The sequence below is a fragment of the Cebidichthys violaceus genome, unplaced genomic scaffold, assembly GCF_023349555.1.
Source record: "Cebidichthys violaceus isolate CVI_PGR_0920_01 unplaced genomic scaffold, fCebVio1.0.p SCAF_27, whole genome shotgun sequence".
Classification (NCBI taxonomy): Eukaryota; Metazoa; Chordata; class Actinopteri; order Perciformes; family Stichaeidae; genus Cebidichthys; species Cebidichthys violaceus.
The window spans coordinates 2,477,875-2,504,636 of NW_027176450.1; the positions used below are offsets into that span (position 1 = coordinate 2,477,875).

The 26,762-nt window shown below is 39.9% G+C and overlaps 1 protein-coding gene across 17 annotated transcripts in view; it reads right to left on the reverse strand.

Moving 5' to 3' along the window:
• The window catches only part of dlg2 (discs, large homolog 2 (Drosophila)), a 224,494-nt gene that overhangs the window by 138,747 nt on the left and 58,985 nt on the right, over positions 1-26,762 (reverse strand). The window contains exon 1 of one of the 17 annotated variants that reach the window (XM_068721245.1): positions 5,585-5,772. The exons of the other annotated variants lie outside the window; for them this stretch is intronic. Coding sequence (XP_068577346.1) covers positions 5,585-5,614 — 30 coding nt within the window. The 5' untranslated portion in view covers positions 5,615-5,772. Of the gene's footprint in view, positions 1-5,584; positions 5,773-26,762 lie in introns of those variants that run through there. 17 annotated transcript variants of the gene reach the window in all.

Genomic DNA, 26,762 nt, shown 5'->3' on the forward strand with positions numbered 1-26,762 from the left:
CTATGCAAAGTATGTTGCAGAGGTGAAGAATAAATCGAACTGCTATGTATGCTCCCGAATGCCTCCCTCTTCACAACAACCTTGTGTGCGAGTCTTGGGTCCTTTAACTACTACTGAGCGATGTTTTATTTCCATGGCATCAAGAGGCTGCTATGGTTTTTATGGAGATGGTATGAATAGCACAGAGTGTCTGAAACGTCACGCAATGACCAGGTTCAGCGGGGATGGTGGGTCGACCTCTGACTTTATCACTTACGCTGAGTATCCATTGACTCTACAATTTAATCATTGTTACTCTAGAAATGGTAGTCAGATCAGATCACAGCAGCACAGGGTGGGGTTTGCGCTATAGTAGGAGAACATTGTTGCACGTTCATTCCCGAGAATGACGTTGACGGACACGTTATACATCAGGCAATACTGAACATAACTGAACTACAGGATGCAATGAGTAAAGACGGAACACCCACACCCGACTTCCTCACTCGACTTTGGATGACATGGAAAGGCACCCTTATACAAACGGCTGTTTCATTGCTTGCATTCGTCATTTTTGTAACTTGTATCATTCCAATGCTCAGGAATATGGTCATTAACTTAATGTCTAGACAAATGGTCCAGTACTCACTGATTTTACAAGAGACCAACAGCAGAGACCATCAGTCTAATCTGTTCCCAATTCCTGACTACCAAAGCGACACGGACTCTGACTTTGAGACTGACGGGGAGGAAACGAAGGTGTAACATGTGACTTCTTTGTTTATTATATTCAATATTTTAATCATTCACACATATTTAGCTTTCTACATCACAGAGATCTTTTATCTCACATAAACAGCTTTTTCTTGTGGCATCTCACATGAAGATGTATTTTAAACCAGGTTCTGGAGTAATACTTCTGATGTTATTGAAATGTCCTTGTAATATATTTTTGCAATATTATGTGATTAATGAATAATCTAAAGAGTGGAATGTAATGGGAAAAAATATATTCTTATATCATGACATGTTTTAAAAGATGTAAAACTGAAAGGTAAGGTGAGGAACACAAATACTGACATAACACAGCAGTCCTATAGAAGTAGTTAATCAGTTTTATTGAACACAGTGTCTTGTTTCTCACGGCTGGTCACACACTCCCACTTCGGACAGAGGAAGTGAAGACACAGTGTCTGACAAGTTTAAGGCAGACCATAAAACCATCACTGATTCCCAGTAAACACACTTGGCATGTGTTTAGATAAGAACAATAGCCAGGGTACGAGAACATCTACTCCTTGTCTATGATGTAGCCCAGGGCGTGAACTCATGTGTGCATAAAATGGTTTGGTATCTTGTACGATGTTGAACTTTTCACCACAGACACTGACTGAGGTGGCTGTGGTGCATCTTTCCCTTGCAAGCAAAATAAAATAGAAGGGGACAACTCTGAATCATTTGAAGACTTTATTTTTTTCTTTGAATCTGTGAACAAAACTCTTCTCCCGATTTATAATTAGAAGTTTTTCCAAAACATTGGACATGTGCAAAGGAGCAGGCTGTTCTCTACAGTGCTTGTAGCTAGGGCTGGGTGGTATGACCAAAAATATCATGGTATTTTGTAAGATTATACCGGTTTCAAGGTACTTTTTAACGCATTAACTAATTAACGCCAAAAATTATTTTATTGAGCATTTCATTATTAAGCGGATTAGCAAGCAGTGAACAGCTGTTTGTGTGGCTTGTCTTCTGTCTTTTCCTGCTTCCTTCACCTACATTCCCCTGGGTCCTAAGACCCTCCTGTACAGTTTCTTATCACCCTCTATGTACCAACGTACATTTATAACGAATACCACACATATTACAAGGTAATCAGCGTTGCCTATGTGTCTGACCAAAATACCCCAAAAAGCAAAAAAAAATAATTTAAATTATTTTTTTAGAGTTTTTAAAATGTTTTTGTTTGTAATATGTATAATAAGCATATCAATTAGTTATCGCTACTGAGAATTTAACAAACATAAAAACATGACGTAGATAGGTTTGCAGTTTTCAATGTGTACATTTCAGATTGCATCTATTACACACATGCAAATAACTCACGTTTTCTGCTGAGGTGACGTAAGTTGCTCGTGTTACCACCAGCAGCATCAACAGTGGCTCCAAACTCGCAAAATGTCGGATTTTTTTAAAACCAAAACACTTCTTAACAGCAGACACAGCTCCTCTCTTGGGCACAGACTCTATTGGTGCATCTCCGGTCTCTCTTTGTTCCTCCTGCATCGCTCTTTTCTGTTCTTTAAGTAACGCGACGGAGCCTCTCCCAGCTGTTAGCAGACTGTTGTGCTAACGGCTAGCTACTGAGCTGTACCCAGCATGCTGTTCGGCGGTGAAATTTTATAAATGTACAATTATTAATGTGACAAATTTTTTATGTGTCACAAACTGTTGTGTGCTGTGGTGTTGCCCTGTTAAAGAGTGTTAGTTGTGGGTTATTAATTGTTGTGTTATAAAGTTATAACCATAACTTAGAGGTCCCTCTCACTACATAAGTAGCTCCAACCGTAACATCTTACACGGCGAACAATATATATTGCTTCCTGTTGAAGAGTGACAGCAGTTGTTTAGGCTATGACGGTATATGAAAAATTCATATTAAACGAGAAATTAAAACCGGTATACCGCCCAGCCCTAGTTGTAGCAATACCCATGAAAATGAATGAGCTGTAATTAGAAGATATCCCATGAAATAAATTTGTGTGTAAATGTGATCATGACCGAAGAAGTAGAAAGAGCTCAAAAACTGCACACAGCAGGCAGTGTGGTGGATGGGTCGAACCAAAAACGATCATCTCACCCAGGAGACCTTTGTTCATACCCCCGTGTGAAACAAGTCAACGTTGATCATTTGCAGTGGCGGGCCGCGCATTTTATACCTGGGCCTTCAGTGCTGTCCTACCACCTCCTAATAAGTTCATTATGACGCCACAGCTACGGTTATTATTTGTTTCTAGGGGTGTAACAATACACGTATTCGTATTAAACCGTTCGGTACGAGGCTTACGAACCGAACAATACGTTTGAATAATACTAGTGCATTTGGAAAATGCAGAAGCTTAAATTGTGGGAAATATAATGTTCTTTCGGTGGAGCAACCTGGCAACCCACCCAACATGCTGGCTGACACAACCACCACGAAGAAAAACATTGTACCCTGCTGAGGCACGTTTGTTCTGGGAAAACAACAGCAGCACCCACGCTACACAAACTCTCCCCGCAGCGTTTAGCTTTCCCTACTGATTCAAACAGGGCTAAAGCAATCGCCACACAATCCCCATTTCTCCAGACCATAATTCTTGCTTTGTAAAAGAAAAAAGATACATGGATAAGCGCATGACGGGATGCTTTGTCATTAACGGACAATGTATATAGTTAAAATCAACGTAATTAACACAATGACAAGAACAAACTCACAAGAACCAGTCACATATATTTATATGACAACAAAGCATGACAAATCAATCCAGCAACACTGTGGCGCTAAAACACGTATTCCACCGCCCACTGAAGAGCACGAGCCATTCAAATATTATTATTATCAGAGGGAACAATATTTACCATATCATAAAAACGACACCATAGACAAATTATCACAGTAGTAACGCTACTGCAGATGTAAAAACACAAAAGCAGTTCACTTACCAAAGCTGCTGTTCACTTCAAGACAAAGTCCATCATCCTTTCTTTGTTAACAAAGAGTTTAATGGCGCGGTTGTACAGAACATCGGTGCGGTTCAGTTCCAGTAAGAGGTTCTCCTACGAATGTGTTCGATCGAGTTATTGATCCACTTTGGTCTCAGCAAAAGTTTTCAAAAGCACCGTAGCTTGAAAGTGTCCTGTCGTGCTATGGTGTCTTGCTGCTGCCTCAGTTAGCCACCTCAGTTTAGCGTAGTGTAGCTCCAAACTCCAAGACACTCAGTTGCAAATAAAATGCATTCTTAGCCATAAAATGTGCAATGCTTCTCCGACGCTGTCAGCCAGGAATACCGTTTGTACGAATCCTTTTCCTGGCTGGGTCAGGGCTGCTAGCTGTGAAGTTGGCCGACCCTTTCTGTCGATGTCCAGCTTTTTTAGAAATGTTCTTCTCCAGAAAGGCGTTGCCAGTAACTCCCAAATCTGTTTCTCCTTCTCCTTCAGCCATTGAGTGTTAAAAAAACAAAGCTACACCAAGCAAAATGCTAAAAATGTCATGTCAATGTCATAACTTCTTACATATCTTTCAACTTGAACTCTTACTACTACTAAATTCTGCTAGCTAGATTAAGCTTCACAACAGTGACTCTAGCCCACTAACCAATCACACCGCACGTTAATGCTGAGCTGCACGTTAATACCTAGACAGCTCTACATGTCAAAGAATACGCCCAACATGTCAAACTAAAGATCTGAAGATGGGAAAAATAATTAGAATATATGTAGTGTATTTATGAAAAATGATTTAATTATAAAATAGCTAAAACTTTATGATTCTGTTTAGGCCAGCAGAGAAGGCTTTGCTGGCCCTGATGGCCCACCACTGATCATTTGTCACGTAACTGCCTTACTTAAGAAAACACCACTTCTGTAGTTATTTCAACCAAAACCACAATACTTTCCTAACCAATACTTTCCTAACCAAGTCATTTTGTTGCCTAAACTTAACTAAGTACTTCATGATCTGTTCCTAAACCTAACCAAAAAGCTTTGTTGCCTAAACCTAAACTAAGTCCAAGACAGAAATTTATTTTAAAAAGAATGTCTGCATGTTACGAGTGGAAATTGACACGTGTTGCCAGACTTTCGTTGGAAAACGTGTGAAAAATGAGGAGTAACTTTTTCGAAAGATATTAAACCAACTGTTGTCTGAGGATACGTTGAAAGGAAAAATGCTGTTTATTTTGGCAGAAGGATGCTGAAGACAAAGCTGACAGGAAGAAGACCAGAGGAGGGCTGAAGCATCTGCAAAATGGTAACGTTACTAAAGTTAAATGAGTAGTCTCAGAGCACTAACGTCATATTTGAGAAGCTGGAACCATAACTTGTTTAGTGGTTTTGCATCATCAATGTCTTAAGCAATTAATAATTACTAAAATTATAACTGATCAATTTTCAATTTACAGTTTCAGCACGACATCCCTCCTGACAACACTGGCTAATTTCTCTGTGGTCAGTGGATGAAAATCTCCTGCTTTTTACTGAACTGTGTCACAAATAAGGCAGCAGAGAAAAGGGGCTACAGTGGCTCACCACTGAAATTTACATATATGAATGATTCAGAGACTCTGCTCTATAAGCCTGTATAGCTGAGCCTTACTGTGGTAAGATGTCAGTGAGAGTCGGGAACTACAGCAGAGAGGAACCCTGGTGGGGTTAAGAAGACACTGGAAGGAAATTAGTCTATGGTGCAGTTTTCTGCAACACAACCCAGGCTCCTTTCCACCCAGCAGGGTGAAATGGCACACACAATGCACAAATATGCCTATGCACACACAAACAGTTTCTCCCTCTCACCCACATATCACTTGTAAATACTAAAACTGTGAACGGCCTAAAAGTCTCTCCTTACCTCCACGGTATTTTCCTTCTCCTCCTCCATGCCTGTGTGTGAGGATGTGTGTTTGACTCTATGTGTGTGTGGAGATTTTAACTGATATCTCTCTAGTTGGGAAGTGCTCTCTTCAAACTACAGCCTGCTCGCTGGCAGCACTCAGACTGGCTGCTCATTGTGCCGGTCTGTGTGTGTGTGTGTGTGTGTGTGTGTGTGTGCAAGCGTTGTCAGTGTTGCGGGACAGCAATGAATTGCTTCCCCATCGCTGCATCGGTAACTGCGGCAAACAAGTTCCCTCCCACACCCCGCCCCACAGTAGGGAGTTCAGCCAAGAGGGAACCACAGGCACCACCGACTCTGCTGCAGCACGAACACTTTACCAGGTGACTCACACACCAGAGCACAAAAAAGTTTGACTACAAATACAAAAGACAACAATGTGATAATTTAAATTGGTGGCTGTGAGCGTATATTCAAAATACGTTGTGTTTGTGAAGGAAAGCACAAGAATAGAAGCTTGTCAACTATGTCAGCTGCTATATTGTCTGCTTAATGGTATCAAAAAAGAAGCTCAACCCAATGCTGCATTCACTGTGTGTCAGTAGGTGAATGACTGCAAACTGGATGTTCATTGTTTTCAGTAGGAGAATGGTAAACTCTGTTAACATTTTCCATCAAAATTTGCATTTTCTTTACTTTTTCCTGTTTGTGCAGAGGAGGTAAACGATTTTAACAGTGAGGAAAGACATTTTTTTTCTATTGCAAAAATATTTTCCCACAACTTCGGAAGCTGAAAATGATTCAACAATTAAACTTCATTTTTATTTAAAAAAAATGTTTGACCTAGTCATCGTGACCTATTCATTGTGACCTAGCTATTGTAACCTAGACATTGTGACCTAGACATTGTGACGTAGACATCGTGACCTAGTCATCGTGACCTAGCAATTGTGACCCTAGTCATCGTGACCTAGTCATCGTGACCTAGCTATCGTGACCTAGCCATCGTTACCCTAGTCAGTGTGACCTAGTCATTGTAACCTAGACATCGTGACCTAGACATCGTGACCTAGTCATCGTGACCTAGACATTGTGACCTAGTCATCGTGACCTAGACATCGTGACCTAGACATCGTGACCTAGCAATTGTGACCCTAGTCATTGTGACCTAGTCATCGTGACCTGGTCATCGTGACGTAATCCATTGGTTTGTGGACTGCTGTCACCATCTTGCCTTTTTTGTATCTGATGAACAGAAGTTACCACATTTGGAATGGGGAGGAGTTTACGGCTCTGGTAGAGACCTATCAATCACAAAGTAGCCCCGCCTTAAAGAATACCCTGCTTCATGATTTATTTATCTAATACTAAAGGACACTAACATTTTAAAAAGGACCAAAAAATAAACTACGATATTTGCAATGGTAAAGAGTTTCAGCTGGTACTGGCGTTGATTGTGTCTTTCTGTGGATAAAAACAGCAGCTTCAGAAGCGAGCATCAGGTCACTGTGATGATCTGTAACATGGCAGGTTCCGTGTTACATCATACTGTTATGTTAAATCAACAACAACCTTGTGCAACTGCAGAAACATTTGAGTTAAGGAGAAGCAGGTATCTACAGGTGATCACAGTACTAATATCAAGGGGACGACAGTACAAGTAAGAGGAGGATGTTGGGATCTGGCAGGAGCATGTTTGGTTATTAGCAAGTATGAAAACTAAATCATTGATATCAATAAAAGTAATAAAATCAATAGGAATATGAACATAAATCAACAATAACGGTGCACCACCCTGGGATCAGTGACCAATAACCAAACTGTAGATAAAAAACAGTTAACAGTCAAAACAGTCAAAATTGATGTTTACTTACAATGTATAGTCAAAGTACTATTTTACATTCAGAGTGAACAGTGAAGGTTTGAAGTCGAGCACAGGCTATCACATTCAGCTATTATCACAATAAATATGCACAGAATAATCACAGAAACTGCTCCTTAAAACATAACAGGTATTTATCTTAACATTACTGCTTAAAACCAAAAATATAAATCAAGAAACATTTATTATACAACTACAAGTATTAAAACACACAATAGAGGCCGTGCTTATGTGTGTATGAAATTAGTGTAACAACGTATATGTGTGTGTGAGTGTTTGTACATGTGTGAGTTAGTTTGGAAAAAAAGGAAAGAAGAAAAAGAAATAGGAGGCATTCGAAACAAGACAAATCCCTCCACTGGTTTGGCGAGCTACGCGGTAAACAAATCCTTCGTACGACAGCAGGGATTTCCTCATCGGAAGTTAGAAAGGAATTTCTCCCTTCTATGACCTTCTATGACTTGATTCGGAAGTAATCCTTCTCTTCCTCTAAAGAATACAGGGAATCTTCCTTGTGCAGGTGCAGTGGCGGAGCACAGGGCAAGTTATCTGTTTTCTCCTTCATGATTCAAAAACAGTCTACGTTTGACCAGCAAAATTAAGACTATCACCTACGGCAGGGGTGTCAAACTCATTTTCACCCTTGGCCACATCAGCATTATGGTTGCCCTCAAAGTGTAAGACTGTATAAATGTAACTACTCCCTAACATATTGTTAAATAACTCTCTGCATTTGATTATTGTTTATTCAACTGTTTATTCATTTCTGTTATTATAACTTAAATCCTTTTCATTTAGGGTTAAGAAACCCACATTACTCTATCAAAGATCAAACTTTTAAAGAAAATAACAAAGACAAATATCAAAAAAGTTATTACATTAACTTTGTTCAAAGCTATTTTTGTCACCTCTCTTCATCACTAATGTCCCTCCCCGTCGTCATCCCATACCTGACAGCTACATCCAAGAGCTCCTCATATATTCTGCTGCGATTGCAGTCTGCCTTTTAATTCTTGGACAATTTTATGTTTTTCTTGGAGGCTAAATTTAGCATACTTGGCTCCGTGTTTGGTGTCAAAATGCCGACGTAAATTGTATTCCTTCATCACCGACACTACCTCATAACTGGTTTATCTCTTTGAAGCACAAACATGTATTCGCTTTCCCATCTTTCATTAAATTGCCTTCCCTCTGCATTTATTCTTTCTACGCCAGAGCTGCTTCTTGCTAAAATCCTTTCAAGGGTGCGTTTGCTTAGTAGGGATCGGCAACCCGCGGCTCTTCAGCCCCTCCGGTACGGCTCCCTGAGTCTACATCCACACTAATACGTTTTTAACAAACAAAAACGATCTCCGTCCACTAAGCGTTTCAGCATTGTTTTAGAAATGATCTTTCTATCTCATAATTTCGAATTTCTATGTGATAATTATGACTTTCTATCTCATAATTTTGAGCATGGGGAGCATTTTTATTATGATGTCTAACTTTTATATTTTTGAAAAAAATAAAATTATGCTGGTGGATTCGCGGGCCTTGAGCCTTTGACGCCTATGAACTAGGGTTTTTCTTTAAAAACAACGCTGTTTCTGCACGTTTTCATCCAAATCGAGTCGGATGGGACGGCACAGAGTCACAGTGAGCATTGTCCATGTCCACACTACTCCGTTTCCATTTGAAAATGCATATATTTTGCTACATTTACACTGAGCATCCACACTACTCCGGAGTTTTCGAGCACCGAAAACGGAGGAGTTTGAAAACACTCCCGAGGATGGATAAGTTTGAAAACTCCGAGGTTGCTTTGTTGTTTGGAAACAATCACGTTTTCGCTACTTGATTGGTTCTTAGCAGTCACGACGTGTCCTTCCCTGAATCGCCACACCCCTATCACGTGACTCTTTCCCGGAAAATCTTATTATCGATTGACTACCAGGTTAATTCAACATGGACATCTGATTACAGGTGTTGCTGACCTTGTTGTCTTTGCTAGCAGCTGTTGTTCATTTAAAGTCTGCATGTCTGTGAAGGAAGCAGCTGTTATTGGAGCGATTAGCAAGCAGCGTTATCAGACCTACATCTGAAGTCACGGTTAGCGGCTTTGAGGAGGACAGACACAAAATGGAGGACTTTCCTTTTCTTATTATTGTTTCTTATTTTTAGTATTTCTTAACTATTGTGAAGTCCACACATAAACTACGAAGCCACAAGTGAGAACAGACAATGAAACCGAGAGGAGTGAGAGACGTGTGTTGACCACATTTATGGATCATAATCTAGTAAACCATTATGTGTAAGTGTTGATTTTAAAGTAAATTTGATGTGTGAGAGCAAGACCCGCAGCATTGTCTGAAAAATAAAACTTAGAAAACTTTCCACGAAATGTGTCTGTTTATAGAGGAAGATTTTAAAGTAATATCTTAATTTATCAAGCACAACCTTTCATTATTAAAGACTACTTTATTCTTTTTTAATATTATTACTCAATAATAATAAGCAACCATTCTACTTCTTGTTTACACCAACACCCACCCGCATGCCCAGTGTATGTGAATAGTCACGTGATATTCGTTTTCAGGCGTGTTAGTCTGGACGGAGATCATTTCGAAAACGAGGAGATCATTTTTGTTTTAAAAATGTATTAGTGTGGATGTAGCCTTGGCGACGTCATGGCCGTATCACATGGACTTTCTGTGGCCTCATCCAATGAGGCACCAGTGTTTGGTTTGACCCAAATCTCACACGAGTGAGATTTTAACGCCTGATGGGGGATTGTGCGGTAACAACCTAATCAGGCTATTCTTTTTCCACGCAGGCCTCTTCCTTTGTTTCAGCCACATGGTGAGGTCCAAAGACAAGTTATAGTTTACAGCGTCATCTTAAATGTGTAGTTATGGAAACAGCTACAAACTTAGTAGAATTGAAAACAAATCATCATTATCAAGTATATAGAAACTATTGATTAACCTGAACATTTGATGTGGAGTCTAACATGTGTTGTGACATACAAAAACCTTGTATATTCAGTATAAAGCCAGCCGAGTTTGTGTTGCAGTTCCACAAAAATGTACATGACAGAACAGTTTGCCTCATCCAATTACTTCTGTTGTTATTTAACTGGCTTCAAATGAGGCAGTCAGTTGTGAAGTAAATCCTGATTTGTACTTACAATCAAAATGTGCATTGTGCATAATATGTCACCTTTAACGGTTTGAGTTTATTGTGACTGAAACAAACTCATTACTCAACACATACCTCCTGGTAGACATTATCGTTTTCCCCGGATTATATTTATATAACTAATTTGTGAAAAAAGTTCAATCTGTGTTCAGGGTTTGCATCTTCTCTCATGGTTCAGTTTAGTATTGACATTTTATATATCGAATCAAGACCACAAGTCCAGCCACAAGACCACCTAACTAAGTGGTTTGGTTTCCTTATCTTAACCATACCTTAATGCTATTCTACCATGATTATGATGTGTCCCTAAACTTTAAATTTCCTTAACATAACCATTAACATGACTATAAGTAGCCTTCCTTAATCAGGCTACGTTTCAATATTGTAGAGAAAACTAATTAAAAAGTTGAGGTTGAGGCGCACAATAGACATAACTGTTTTTTTTGTTTGTTTTTTTATTCATTTATTAATTTTACTCTCTTTCTGTTGGATAATAATTATAACTAAGTAATAATTTGGCCACTGTTTTCTACCTACTGGCCAATCCTATTGCAATTTGATTTTTGGGCACATTGTGCTTGTATGATATGATGATTGTGTATTTACTTTGTAGAGTGATGCAGGGTGTCTACATACAGATATACAGTGTATGTGTGTGTGTATATATATATATATATATATATATATATATATATATATATATATATATATAATGATGTCTGGCACGGCAAAATGAGGTGACCCTTTTATTTATTTACTTTTCTGTTCTTCTAAGGGGGTGTACCAGTGGGTGGGTGGGTGGGTGGGACAGGTTTGTTGTTTGATTGTTAACAAAAAGCTGAAAAACAATGGAAATATTAGTCAAAGTACATGTTTACTGTATTCTACGTCTGCCAATATTTCCAAATTAAAAAAAAATTATATAAAAAAAGAAAGTTGAGGTTTATGTAAAAATCTATATGATTGTTCAACATCAATGGATCTTGACATTGACAATGAACATTCTCCAGATATGTTTGGTCAATATGATGATTAATTATTTTGTGGCACCTTCAAAAGCTTCAGTGTATATTTTCTAGACATTCCTAAATCCCAAAAATTAAACCAAAAAAAACCCCACGCTATACTTGTGTACAGAGTTCCCCCGCCTGCAATTTACTGGCATGTCTATTGGAAATATTCTTCCTAAAGATTACTGGGATGTTAGGTACGGGGCTATATTGCTACTTATGCATTACATGACAAGGGTATTTGCATCAGTGTGTTGACTCTGAGCCCTGCAGCCATGCCATAAAAGAGTTGAAATACATACACCACTGTTCCTTCCAACTGTGCAGCAATCCCTCATCCACTAAATCTCTCTAAAAAGTAAGAATTAGACTCGGTGTTTGAAACTCTGTCAAGTACTAAGTTACTGTTTAAAGTGTACTGGAAATAACATGTCTACCCTCATCACTGTAACAGGCAAGCTTCACAAGCTAACAGACATTAAGCAGCTTATCTGGGAAAATTATTGGGAATGCCTCTGCATTTAATCTCATGTAGTACATATACAAAAATGAACATATGTAGTGACTAAGTCCTATATTTTGGTTGCTACTGGCTGCTGATCGGGCATACATGTTTAGACGTGTGCTCAGAAAAAAATATTCAATCTTTATCAATACTTTTTATCATAGTAATCAGGGCTCGACAGTAAGGGTTGCCAGGCTGCCATTGGCAACCATTTTGAGAAATTGGCAACCAATTATTGGCCTTTGGTTTCCATCCCTTTTTGACATAATAAAAAATAGGGACAGTAAAATGTGCACCCCAAAATTAATAGATTTTTAATATTTGTTCCATGAGTTATATTTAAATACTGCTGTTACAGTCAGAACAGAAACCAGACAACACTGCACGTGACAATGCTGCACGCATGTTGGTGCGTTCACTCGCGTGCACACTGACATTTCTTTCAGAGATGAAGGCCAAGCAAATTAAGTTGTTTGACTGTGTAGTTAAAAGTTTAACTAACCCGTCAACATCACAAACAAATGGAAAAGGAAATTTGTGAATTCTCGGGAGGCACAGTATCCCTGCACCTTATACTGCAAAGCATGTCCAAGACGTTGATAAGTTGCGCTTCAAGTTCACCAGTACAAGGTAGCACATACTACAGAAACTAGACATGCACTGGAGGTTTATTCTTTTATGTCACAATTTCATTATTATTCTGACATATATAACTGCATAGTGTCTTGACTGCTCAAAATATAAAGTGATTAAAAATAGCAAACACATTTTTAGTTTCGGCAACCAAAAGCTTTTTAACTTTTTAAAGTTTAAAAGTTAGTGTTGAGCCTTATAATGGGTTTATCTTTTCACCAGTGTTCATACTCCTTTGAATCCATCACTTCCAATAAGTATTCATTACAAAGTTAAAACCTGTTACCACTCCGAATGTACATCTGTGTCATGTACACAACTGCTATTTATAGGTAGGCACTGATGCAACATATCTTTGGAAAGCTAAGATTCTTGTGATACAATCAATGCCTCTGTCAGACCACCAACCAACAAACAAACATTTACAAAATCGAGGCAACTCACCAATAAAGCCTCATAAAAGTCCACCCATCCATATTATTCCGACAAAAATGGTCTTGTTAGATTGTCAAAGGTCCAGACGATCCAATCCAGTAAAATATTTAGTCCAAGACACATTATTACGTCCATAAATACCCACGGACACCTCATTTGACCTATGTGTCGTCTACAGCCTAGAATAGCCTACCAGAGTCCGCGTTGAAGTCCCTGCCCCTCTTCTTTCGTGAAAAGCTTGAGCCAATTACAACGATCGTTCCGATGACTGACGCTTCGTATAGCCAATGAAATTTCGCAAATAACGATATGCAGATTCAGGGGGTTAAATTTAGAGAGAGGAATGTGAAACCGCGAGTCAGGTACCTGTGTCCGTTCTATAACTGCAAAGTGTGCTTTCCACATTTAAGAAGAATTTAGGAAAGTAAATAATGGTGAAATAATTGTAGGTAAATGTATTTAGACATAAATAAGCTGTAGTTAGAATTATGAATACACATTTTTATACAATTGAGGTGTTTTACATGGGTGCCAAAATGTCCTTTTTTGGAAAGTGCCTAAACAAACCCTTACAAAAATGTGTAGAATATTAATTTTCTGTGGTATTGTTATCAAATTTGAACTTGGACTAAGTAAGTCATAATGCTGAGGTCCAGCTAATAAGTGTGTTACCTTTCAAAAAGTACCAAAACCATGCATGTACTCCAAATGGTTCAAGAACAGCTTTCAATTTACTTTGGGTATGCCTTGGATAGGCGTTTTAGGCAAATTTTACTGGAGTGGTAACAGGTTAAAAATAATACAGCCATCTGATGTTGTTTGAGCACAGACAAATATTGCTTGCCAAATAGCAACACCAATGATCACTGGCCTCAGCCTGTGCCACACACCACCCAGTTACACCACCTAGTGCTCGGAAGAATATTACACTTTCATACAAACCAAATAGCTCCTTCTTCATCTGTATCCTGAATGGCATTACTTTAATAAATTGTTAATCAATTGTCTTGCCCATGGACACATTGACATAGAGTAGCCGGGGATCGAACCGCCGATCTTATGTTTGGGCCACTCTATCTTCTGAGCCACAGTTGCACACAATTTGATTAGCTGAATATGATAACTTTAGCCGAGTCCAATGACCCACGATTTTTATTTATTAATACACTTATTGTCTAAGCCATGTGGGTGCTTTATTTACAGCCTAGTCTGCAAATGGAATATTTGCAATTATAATGAGTTTTAAGCTATGAAATTATTTTCCTCATCCTCATGTGTCATAATTTCTACGATGCAACTCTGGGTGTCTTAAAACCTCAATGTCACGCTTTACTTTCAGAAATCATCCCTCTCCTGCTGAAGGTCAGTGTTAGAAAGCTTCAAGTACTCTAATACATTTTAGCCTGAGGTTAACGTTCATCTTCAGTTTGAGGAGAGATTTCAGGAGGGATTCTGAGATGTTTGATATACTCTCCCACAATATGTATCCAGGATGTCAAACTGATTCAGCAGTGAAAACAGATTAAAAAGATAAAGATAGAAGCTAAAGCTACAAATCACAGTTTTAAAGTGAAACATCACATCACCTGGAGATCCAGTCAGAAGACAATGGCATTAAGTAACAACAGTGTTCCTGTAAAGCCGGGTAGGTTTGCATGACTTCTCGTACCATTGTTATGCCGACGATACCCAGCCGGTCTTGTCATTTCCCCCCAGTGACACTCAAGTGGAGGCACGCATCGCTGCGTGCTTGGCTGACATCTCAAAGTGGATGGCGACACCACCTGAAGCTCAACCTGGACAAAACCGAGCTACTGTTCCTCCCGGGGAAGTGTTGCCCGCACCGAGACCTGTCCATCACCATTGACGATACCGTGGTGACGCCAACTCGGACTGTGAGGAATCTGGGTTTGACCCTGGATGACCAACTGTCATTCTCAGCAAACATTGCATCTGTTAGGTTTTCCTGTATGCTCCTAGTGTGTGCTCCACTGTTCTTCCCCTGTCTGGTTTGTTTTTGAGGGCCATGTGGTTATGTTTTGTTTTTGTGTCAGCCTACAGTTTTCATCCCCAAGTTCCGCACTCTACCACGCCCCTCTCCTTAGGCTCAGCTGTGGGTAATTCTGATGATCATCTCCAGCTGACTTAAATACCTCAGCTTTCCACCGACACGCCATCAGTCCGTCCGGTTACCGGTCTGGATTTTGTGCCACGTGAGTCCAAATTGTTTGTTTAAGAGAAGATCGTCCTAACCTCTCTGGCTGTCTTCTGCTCTCCTGCGCCAGCGCGAAGAGGCCGATCCGCGTAGTACCACGGAGTACACCGATCGACGTCCTGTTGTTCCCTGTCCGGACCGTTTCCAGGTGTGAGTTCAGTGGAGTTTCCCTCCCGACTCCGGAGAAGCTTTGGTTCGCTGGACACGGTGCCGTAGTTTTTTGTTTGTGTTTTCTGTTTGAACTTGCTTTTGAAATAAAGTCCTAGGCTGGAATAAACCTGCTGTGCGAATGTGCGTTTGGGTCCACCTAACACACCACATAACAGCATCGGTTACACGCTCCTGCAGATTCCTGCTCTACAACATCAGGATGATTTGCCCCTACCTCACTGACGAGACGGCGCAGGTTCTTGTCATCTCGAGCCTGGACTACTGCAGCTCACTACTTGCCGGAGCCCCGGCGTCGGCCATCAGACCTCTGGAGCTTGTCCAGAAAGCTGCAGCTCGTCTGGTGTTCAATCACCCCAAGTTCTCCCACACAACTTCCCTTCTTTGTTCTCTACACTGGCTCCCTGTGAGAGCTCACATCCAGTTTAAGACTCTGGTGCTAGCCTACAGGGCAGTGAAAGGAACAGCTCCTTCCTATCTCCAGGCCATGGTCAAGCCCTACATCCCCGCCCGACCACTTCACTCTGCTGCCTCGGGGCGATTGGTTGCCCCGTCGCTCAGAGGTCCCTGCAGTCGATCGACCCGGTCACGGCTTTTTTCTGTCCTGGCCCCACAGTGGTGGAATGAACTCTCCACTGACGTCAGGACAGTAGAGTCGCTGCCCATCTTTCGCGCAGGCTGAAAACTCACCTCTTCAAGAAGTTCTACCCTGAGCCTTCCACATAGCACTTATTGTATTCGTATTAGTTTGTTGCACTTATTGGGCTCGTATTGGCTTGTTTTTGCACTGTACTTTTGCACTGGTTTATGCTCTTCGATGCTTGTGTAAACAAGGAGATGCACTTGTGACTATTAGTTCTCTTGAATACCTATGTTGAATACACGTATTGTAAGTCGCTTTGGATAAAAGCGTTTGCTAAATGACTGTAATGTAATGTGCTAACGTACTCTGCTAATGTTAGCGCCGTAGATTTTTAAGTAGAAACGTATATCTCCTTCCAACCTCTCTGGGTAACAAGTATCACTATTCCACAATGTTTAACCAGGACTAGCTCCAAATCTACTAAACCGACTTGAAGCCATTAAGAACATCGAAACGATTACATGAGAGTCTAACAAATCAGATTAATTGTGATGGTGTCTTGAGGGCTGGATAAGCAGCAATATGAGTCGTGCCGGTTCTGATATGAAGCACATCGCAAATGCACATACATATCACGTGCTGTGTTCTAGTATACACCTCTACAGTATGTCCTGCATTTGTGTTGTAGTTGTCAAACTCTGATGCAGGAGTCTTTATTTTATCACAGCAACTTTGCACCCCTACCATGGAATAACATAATGCACTAGCTATCGTTAGGCTGGCAGCTAATTCCATTGAGCTTGCAATAGTGAGTGATCAAAGCTTACACTGAGCCTACTTAGCAGGTTGCATTACCCCTAAATCAACCAAGGTTGAAGGTGGAGGTGACTGCACATTCTGACTGACATTTGTGCAGTTTGGATTTAAAGTACAACTGTTGTGACTTGAATAAAATGATAAAACCACATCATATTGTTAAGAAACGGCAGTTAGCCAATCGTACTCACAAAGCCTCCCAATTTTAGAAAAGACTTATGTAACAAGAGAGCTGGTAAACACACATGCAGAAGAAACAAATAAATAGATCAAACACCACCTATACACTTGTTCTACGGACCAACAAGTTTGCCTTCACTCGCTCACTGGTGTTCCCCATACTACTTCACCATTCCTACACACTAAACATACTCCTGGAGTCCCTTACCTGCATGTCTGATCTCAGAGCACAGTAGCATGCCAAAAACATGGCAGTATTGTAGTAACATGGATGGAGCCGGGTGGTATCTGCTAAATCTTCAACGATTAGAAACAAAAAGCAAAGGAACAAGCAGCGAGATCAGATGTGACCGAGCAGGCAGCATCACTGAGTGAGAGAAATACTCAGATTGTACCACACCGAGGTGGCGAGTTCCCTTTTTCTGTGGGGAAAATGAAAACACCAATGAAAAGCCCTTTGAGTTGATGCAAAGCTCAACGCGTCTCCCAGGCAAACAGGCGGGACTGAACCGTCAAAAGGGGGGAGTGAAAATGTGCGTCTGGCACAAAGAAGAAGAAAGCAAATCGAGAAAAGTCTGCTGGCGAAATCAACATGTTCAGGAACCAATGGGAATGGAAGAAAGATCAGAGGAAAATAGGCCAAACGTGAGGTGTGTGTCCACAAAGATGTGAAAATGTGATGTGAATAATGTTTGGCATACTGTATGAGTAGTGTGTGTGTGTGTGTGTGTGTGTGTGTGTGTGTGTGTGTGTGTGTGTGTGTGCGCGTGCATGCGTGTGTGTGTGTTTACGTGTAGCGTTTTTTTATTTCCAGCATGTTGCACACATCATTACATAACAAGCAATACCCCACACTGTCACTACCACAGAGCTGTAAAGAAGAAGAGCACTACGTCACTATTTCACCAATGCAGTTTCAACAGAGAGGGTGAGAGTGTTAATAAAGAAGAGAAGAGAGAATTACTGAGACGTCTTGTCTACATATTGTCACACAAACATTATGGGATACAACTTTATATGATGCCCATGCATTATAAACATACGTATAATGTGTTGTAATCTACATATAACACTGTACAATTATAGTTATTAGCACTCTAAAGCATATTTTCAATATTCATAACATCATCAGAGTGAAAAATATTAAATCCATGCAAGAACAACACAAAATATAAGCAAACAATGTTCATTTAGAGTCACTCATAATCACATTATTACTATAATACTAAACTATACTAATGATTATAACTAATTGGACAGTGCTATAAGCAGATTATAATGCATAAATATGTTTACAATGCATTATAGACATAGATAGTGTTACTCAACTTTATGAGATACTGAGCCAACACACATTAATTAAGAACCACTATTAATGACTCGTCGGTATCCTGTGATTATTATTAGCGGCTGTGTAAATTGCATGACAGTGTACTCTGTATCATCATCAGCAGTGGTGGGCCGTCAGGGCCAGCTAAGCCTTCTCTGCTGGCCTAAACAGAATCACAAAGTTATAGCTATTTTATAATTTAATATTTTTTCACAAATACACTACAAGTATTAGCATTTTTTTCAGCTTTTTTTCCAGCTTATTTTCTCATTGCACAGCTCCTGTCTTCCTCTGTTGCTCTGTTTCCAGTGCAGCTTGCTTTAAGTAGAGCTCTTATCCAATCAGATTCAGCCTCTATGTCTCTATGTAAGGAGAGAGGCCCGAGGTCCTCTAGGTAGACTTTGCAGATTAAAGTATATGGGGACAATATTGTTGATTGTCATCATCTTCAACCAATCAGATCTTTAGTTTGACATGTTGGGCGTATTCTTTGATGTGCCAGCGGTACCGAGGTAGCCTGCTAAGTACGTCAGCATTAAGGTGCGCCGTGATTGGTCAGTGGGCCAGCGTGACTTTTGTCAAACAGAAAGCTAGCTAGCAGATCTTAGTGTTTAGTAAGAGTTCAAGTTGAAACATATGTAAGAAGTTATATCATTGACATGACATTTTTAAACAAATTTCTGGAGAACGACATTTCCAGAAAAGCTGGACATCGTATCAAAGGGTCGGTCAAGCCCACATCTAGCATGGAAAGGATTTGTACGAACGGTATTTCTGGCTGACAGCGGCGGGGAAGCGTTTGGAGCTATGCTACACTAAGGCAGCTACACGACAGGACACGCACAAGCTGCGTGCTTTTGAAAACGTAGAAAAAGTGGACTTTGTCTTTTAAGTGAAGAACAGCTTTGGTAAGTTAACAGATTTTGCGTCTTTACATCTGCAGTAGCGTTTCTACTGTGTTCATTTGTCTATCGTGTTGTTTTTATGAATAATGTGAATGGCTTGTGCCCTAGCACTGCAGTGTTGCTGGATTGATTTGTTGCTTTGTTGTCATATAAATATATCTGACTGGTTCTTATGAGTTTGTTCTTGTCATTGTGTTAATTACATTGGTTTTGACTATATGCATTGTCCGTTAATTACAAAGTATCCCATCATGCGCGGGGTTATTGTCCGGACAATTGAATCTATTCGGACTGTTGTTTCCCCGCTAGCTTAGCCCCTCTGAAGACACGTGCTTTGCCGCAGCCTCAACTGTTTTTTGTTATTGTTCCGGGTTCAGAGGTCACAAAGCCTGTTGTCTGTAACGTGAGCGCAGTCCACCGAAAACATATTTCCCACAATTTAAGCTTCTGCATTTTCCAAATGCACTAGTATTATTCAAACGTATTGTTCAGTTCTTAAGCCTCGCACCCCTAGAAACAAATAACCATAGCTGTGGCGTCATATTGAGCTTATTAGGAGATGGCTCAAGTAGGATAGCACAGAAGGCCCAGGTATAAAATGCACGGCCCGCCACTGATCAGCAGTAATGGAGGCTCGACACTTTACCTGAAATAAAGAGTGCCTCCACCAACATCAGAAGAAAAACACGTTTCTATAAATTATGATACAAGGCTTAAAACCTGTTCTGCACGATGCCCCCAAATTCGGGGGCTCGAGGGCTCAGACGAGTAGCATATACCGTTGAAAAAAATGCATTTATCCAGAGCGAATATAATGCATGTTATATAATAAATTTAAAAAAAAGTCTGGGCAATACTATCATGTAAGCCATTTTTACAAACTCCAAACATATTTTTCGCCATGACTCGGCAAGCCACGTACTCCTCTCCCAGATACAAACACAAAGCTAAAGGCTAACATGGACAACCGAGATAGCAAAAAGCAAGATAATTCGACACAGATTCCAGAGATACCTTCAAAATTTCTCTGTGAAACCATTACAAAGCTGTGAGCAAACGAGCACCAGAAGCACAAACCGTATTATCGATCAAAATCATAAAAGCTCCTTACTTTATCGATGTTGTCCGGTAAATCCCCGCTTGATTCCTTCAAACATGTTCTACGTATATCCTGTGTGTCTCTGAAATGTTCCCGGGTAGAAACAAGGGTCTGTCTTACTAGGGGACCTGGGGAAAAGGTTTTGACTTTCGGCGAATCGGTTGTTATGCTTCAGGAGGGGCGCAATGTTTTTAATTCTGACTGGCTAACGATTCTGTCAATCAACCCACGAGGTGTCCCTTTAATAGTATAGACTCTGATGCTTTGAAGGAGGGTTCATTGACTGAAATCGACCAATCATAGGCTGAATTATGAGACATAGAAACTGGAAGTCAGACGAGAAAATCCCATGGATGATAGAGAGAAACAGTCTCAGATAGGATCCAGGCTCTCAAAATGATGCCAACCTGATGTATTTGGATAGATTGAACACTATTAGTGATAAAACAAGTGCAATATCTAATAATATAGTATATAAAATTACAATGGAACAGCTGGTTCCAAAATGATAATTATTTTGACCTCGCCAGACCTCTCTGTAGTAAAACCTCTCTAACTTTGTTCTGCTTCACTTTATCAAAGTCAAACTTTGCAGAGAGACTGTCAACATGTTGTGCTATTATTTGGGAGAGTTTTTAGACTGTCAGCTGCATCATTTTAAAGAAATAATAACAATAAAACTGCTTTTTTATCAGGCGAACCTGAAACTTTTCAATTTGTGCTGTGTGCCATCTTCATTTACTCTTAACCAGTAACATATACACTGATATTTACACATCTGAACAAATCTCACAAGAGTTACCTTTATTATAACACCAAGACTATTAAAATAAACCTTGTAGTTAGAGAAATACAGTCTTTTTAGTATGGGTATGCAATTTTCGAGCAGAGGCCTAAAAATAGGGCTGGAGTCCAAGAGGTAAGCTTCATGGAAAATGATCAGTGACACTACATCACACAGGATAACCATCAGGTTTAATTAACCGCCATAACAAGATCAGATGTGTGGATCTGTCTGATTACCTCAGCAGGTACCTGACTGATCAATTACGTTGTACACTCACTTTGCAGAAAATTAAAAGGAGCATCACATCACAAAGCTGAGGAAAAAAATAAACCTTGTGAGTCTTAATAAGTTGGGAAAAGTGGAGATTTAACTGGATAAGTGAGCACAAAACGCGTCCACAAACCAATGATCAGGATATGGACATAGGACATTCACTAACACTGTGGTTTTAGACCTTTTGTAACTTAAGGTCCACTTCTGACTGAGGACCACCCTACCAAAATGAATTAGAAAAAAACACAACATGACAAAAAAAGAGAAGAAATAACCAGGGCTCTAAATATATGTTATGCCACAACTGTATGTGTCACAACTTCAGCCAGGCTTTAGTTTTTCATTTGTCTGCCTCCTGTTTTGCCACACTAACTCTCATATCATTTCAGAATCTGCCACACCCTCCTGCTCTGCACTAATTGCTGATTTCATTTCACCTGGCCTGCCCCACCTCCATACTCACCTGCTCCTCATCAGCAATCAGCCCCTCAGTGTATTTGTACCGGTCCATTTCCCTCAGTTCTTTGCCAGATTGTCTAGTGTGTTTCCCTAGCTATCCAGCAACCTATCATTCTGATTCTGATCCTGATCGTTCGTGTATTGACCTGCCTTTTTGGACTTTGGACCTTCCCTTTTGCCTGCTCCCACTGGATTTGTTTGCTACGCGGGTTACTACCTGGTTTGACCTCTGCTGGTTATTAAACCCTGTTTCTACACCTGAACTGTTTTCTGTGTTGTGCTATTGGGTTCTTGTCTGTCGTTTTGTGAAACCTGACAGTATGAGAGAAATAAATATTCTTCTCATTAGGGCTGTACCGAATATTATTCTTTACACACAAAGCTTTGACTGAGGTTTTTGAATGAAACTTCGAATGTCTTTTTATTTGTGTTATGGTGGTTATATAATGTAATTTATGGTGATGTTAGATTGCTGCTATACCGCCGCATAATACAAGCCTTTCTGTTTTTTGACTGCAGTGGAAATGTTTTTTGAAGAAGATGCCAATAAATATAATATTTTGCTACATAATCCTAACCCTTAACTTTGAGCTGTGCATATGTTCCTATGCTTTCAACAATTTTTGGATTCTTAAACATAAACAGGCCGAGAAGGACAAAAAGCCCCCAAACATCCTTCCACCAAGCGAGAAATGGGACACTTAATCATGGCCCGCGACTGGAAGATGCTGGTAGACATCGGCCAGCAATTGATCTTTCCTCCAGAGATTGCTTCCACTTGTCGATTGTCAACCACTCAAAACAAGGTTCATTTCCTGGAAGTGCTCACCACCTTGGCACAAAGGACAGACAAACAGACATGTCCTGTGTTTTTTGATTCCGACCCCTTAAAAGAAGGGGAAGCATCCTCAGTAATAAAGAGAATGAATGCACTCCTACAACATGATGCTCACATTACACTTCTATATGTACTGTTGTGTGTTCCTTCCTTATTTGGAGTTATAAGGTTTACACAACAACATGTGGTGGATGTGGGAAGATGCACCATTCTGCAAACTGAATGTAGGGGGAGGTTTTAAAGATGTTGTATAGAATATATTTTTCGTTCCAGCCTGCTGTTACCGTGGTAACTGTCCACCGATTCAGCAGCATTAGTGAACAGAGAACCAAACGAATCCCCCGCCCCCAACATTTCATATTTATTTATTTCTTCCCCAGAGAGTGTGACGTTGAGCTGGAGGAGGAAGAGATGGAGAGAGGGTGTTTCGATGAGGAGTGGAGAAGAAAGGTAGAGGAGGAAATCTGGGGGTGGATGAGTTGGAATAATGCCATGAAACTGTTCAGAAATGACTGAATTTGGCACATTTGGCCATTGACTTGGCACAGCTAAATCTACAGGATACCTAGCACCACTGAGAGACAACTCAGCAGGAAAGAACTGTCTGAGCTCCACCGCTCCAGGGTCCAGTATTGACCTGGGCTGAAGCCACTGAATTCTTCAGCAATGCAGGGCTGCAATCATTTTTAATTACACAATATTATATAATTTATAGCATAACAAAATCATTATTATCTATTCATCATTTCAAATCACTCTTAACAATTAATGGTGTTATATATGTTTTTTGCAATTAATCTTGACTACATTTTATGTACAACAAAAATATTGATAACTATCACAATATATGAATTATACACTATGTTTCTATTTGTGCTCCACTGAGGTAAGCTAGAAACTATCAGTATCACTGAGTATCTTTTACTCTATGCAGGTTTGAAGAGAAGACACTTTTGGAACTGCTAGCTATTCATCCTGCAACAGACAGGCTGCTGTCAGTGAATACAAACCCCAAAAAGTGTTACTCTCTATTGACTAGATTATTTTTATAAACAGAAAAATATTATATACACATGTATCACAACGCATCTGAGGAAAACACGTTAGACTGATGTGTTGTCATGGTTGCTTAGCGACACGGTCACATCTCCAGAAAAATAATTCACCTGGTAAACGACATGCAGCTCTACGTAAAGAGGACATATCACAATGTTGCCCAGAATACGCAAGCAAGCAGGAACGCAGCAGCAATACAATAACCACGGCCTCCAGCACCACCATCCACAAACTATCACCAGAGAGATTATGGCTGGAAGCGTGAAAGCTCTCTCCAGAACTATTAGCAACCCAAAGATAATAAAGACCAGTACAAGCAGTTATAAAGTCATCCTACTGACGCTGGACAGTTTCTCAGTAGAGCACAATACACTTCACCAAACACATTTGATGTGACCAGAAAGGTAACACAGGTGTGAAAAATAACAGGAAGCCGCATTGCTGATCTCTGGTTTTGTGTTGTGGTACTGAGTGAAGATCTCCTAAAGTAACTTTATAATGCAACTTTTCATTTGCGTTTCTCTCCTCTTTGCTTGTCTGATAAAATAGTGCAGCAGATTTCCTCTGCTGCATTCCTTCCTCCCACACTTTTCCCCTCTGAACTGCAGTGTTGGAACGTGACTGACTACATTTTACTAAGTAATGTATTTAAGTACAAATTAGTTGCAGTACTTGTCCTTTACTTGAGTCTCTACTACATTTCAGAGGGAAAATGTGTTGGCAACTATTTTGATCATTCTTTTGTAACCATCATTTGTCATGCAAAAGTGCTTTAATTAAGCACTACCTAGAATGGACGCAGCAGTAAAGTGGGGTCACGTGATCACTGGAAAGCTACTCAGCTCAACCACTCTGGAACAAACTGCTGAGTGTCGATCATCGATTCTGACTCATCACTATGCATTTACGTGCAATCTACCATATATTTTCAATTGTATCAGTATTGAGTAAAAATAATTTCAACACGTGTTTTAGAATTATATAGATGTTTCAATCAAATCTCAGGAAACTATTGTCATTTAGAAAAAAACATAATTTGAACTATGTTTCCTTATATTTAGACTTCATGGTTTGTTTTTCAAACCACATAGCATGTGAATGCAATGCAGCAGCTGGAGTTACAGCACTGGGTCACTTTACAAACAAGCTGAAGCAGAGAGGAGACACATCAAAACTCCCTTCGGTATTTATTTTTCAACATCACAGAACAACACTTTATTCTTTCCCAGGTCCCGTTAAGCCCTAAGCCTATTTGTAGGCCTCTCCTCGATTTTTGCAACCCATAGTAAAGAGAGTGATTTTCGTCTAAATATAAGGTGTATTTTAATAGTTTTTATATTGTAGAAATTTGTTCAGATTTGTAAATATCAGTATATATGTTATTGGTTAAGAGAACATTAAGATGGAACACAGCACAAATTTAAATTCTTTATCTCCGATTATAAATTAATCCAATTTTGATAAGATTTTTTTTTTATGTTGTAGTTGAAAGCTCAAACCTCCCCCAGATCATAGCCCAATGGGTTGAGAGTCTCTCTGTACAATGTTTTTTTTTGATAAAGTGAAGCATTCAAGAGCTAGAGACGTCTGAGTGCAGAGATTTCAGCCGAGGTCAACCAAAATGTAATTTGGTTCCAGCTATTCCATTGTAATTTTATATAGTATATAATTATATATTTCACTTCTTTTATGACTAATAGTGTTCAATCTATCATATGCAGCAGTTTGGCATCATTTAGAGAGCCTGGATCCTCTCTGAGCCTGTTTATGTCTGTCATCCATGGGATTTTCTCATCTGGCTTCCAGTCCAGGTCTCCTAGCTCAGCCTATGGTTGGTCGATTTCAGTCAATGGACCCTCCTTAGAAGCGTCTCAGTCCACAGAACCTAACAAACACATCGTGATTTTGATAGACAGAAGCGTTCGCCAATAGGGAGTAAAACCGTGGCGCGTCACCTAAAACGTGCGCACAACATCGCCGAAAATGGAGCCCACCCCCCCCCCTCGCCTTGCTATAAAGGCCCGTGTTTCTACACAGGGACATTTCAGCGACGCACCGGAAATACGTAGAAATATTGTTGACGGAAATAAGTGGAGATTTACAGCAGAACAATGAAAAGGTAAGGAGCTTTGGATGATTTTGAAGGATATTATGCATTGTGTTTCTGGTGTTTGTTTGCTCACAGCCTTGTGAGGGTTTACCAGAGAGACGATCTGATGGTAGTTCTGGAATCTGTGTCGAATGCGCGTGCTTTTTGCTATCTCGGTTGCCTATGCTAACCGTTAGCTTTGTTATGCTAACTCGGAGAAGAGCGAGTTATGGCTAGAAATACGTGATTTTGTGATAAATCTTTTATTTGTGTACACTATTTGTGTAGAATGGTGTTTGGAGTGTGTAAGAATGTCTTAGATTTTTTGTTTTACCCAGATTTTGAATTTCTTTTGGATTTTTTTTTTTCTTTTTCATAATCATAAATACTTGCATAAATGGACTTTTTTGGACGGTAAATGCTACATCGGACCCGAATGTGGGTCCGTCGGGCACAAGCGCCTTATCCCCACCCATACTGATTATTACATAAACTACTGCGATAGAAAATAAGAATACTACATACGCTCTAAATTATTTCACCGTAGTTTAAAGCTAACTTACTGGCAGCAGGGACGCCAGTAATTTATTGTTTTACGCTATTTTACCGTAAACTGGATTACGGTAGGATGATCGTAGGATAACTGGGTTTTACCGTGATTTTACAGTATATGCCAGAATGTTACCGTTTCTTTACAAAGGGTAATACAACCCAATACTTTTGCATTTAACTCCCAACAAATAAAAGAATCACAAT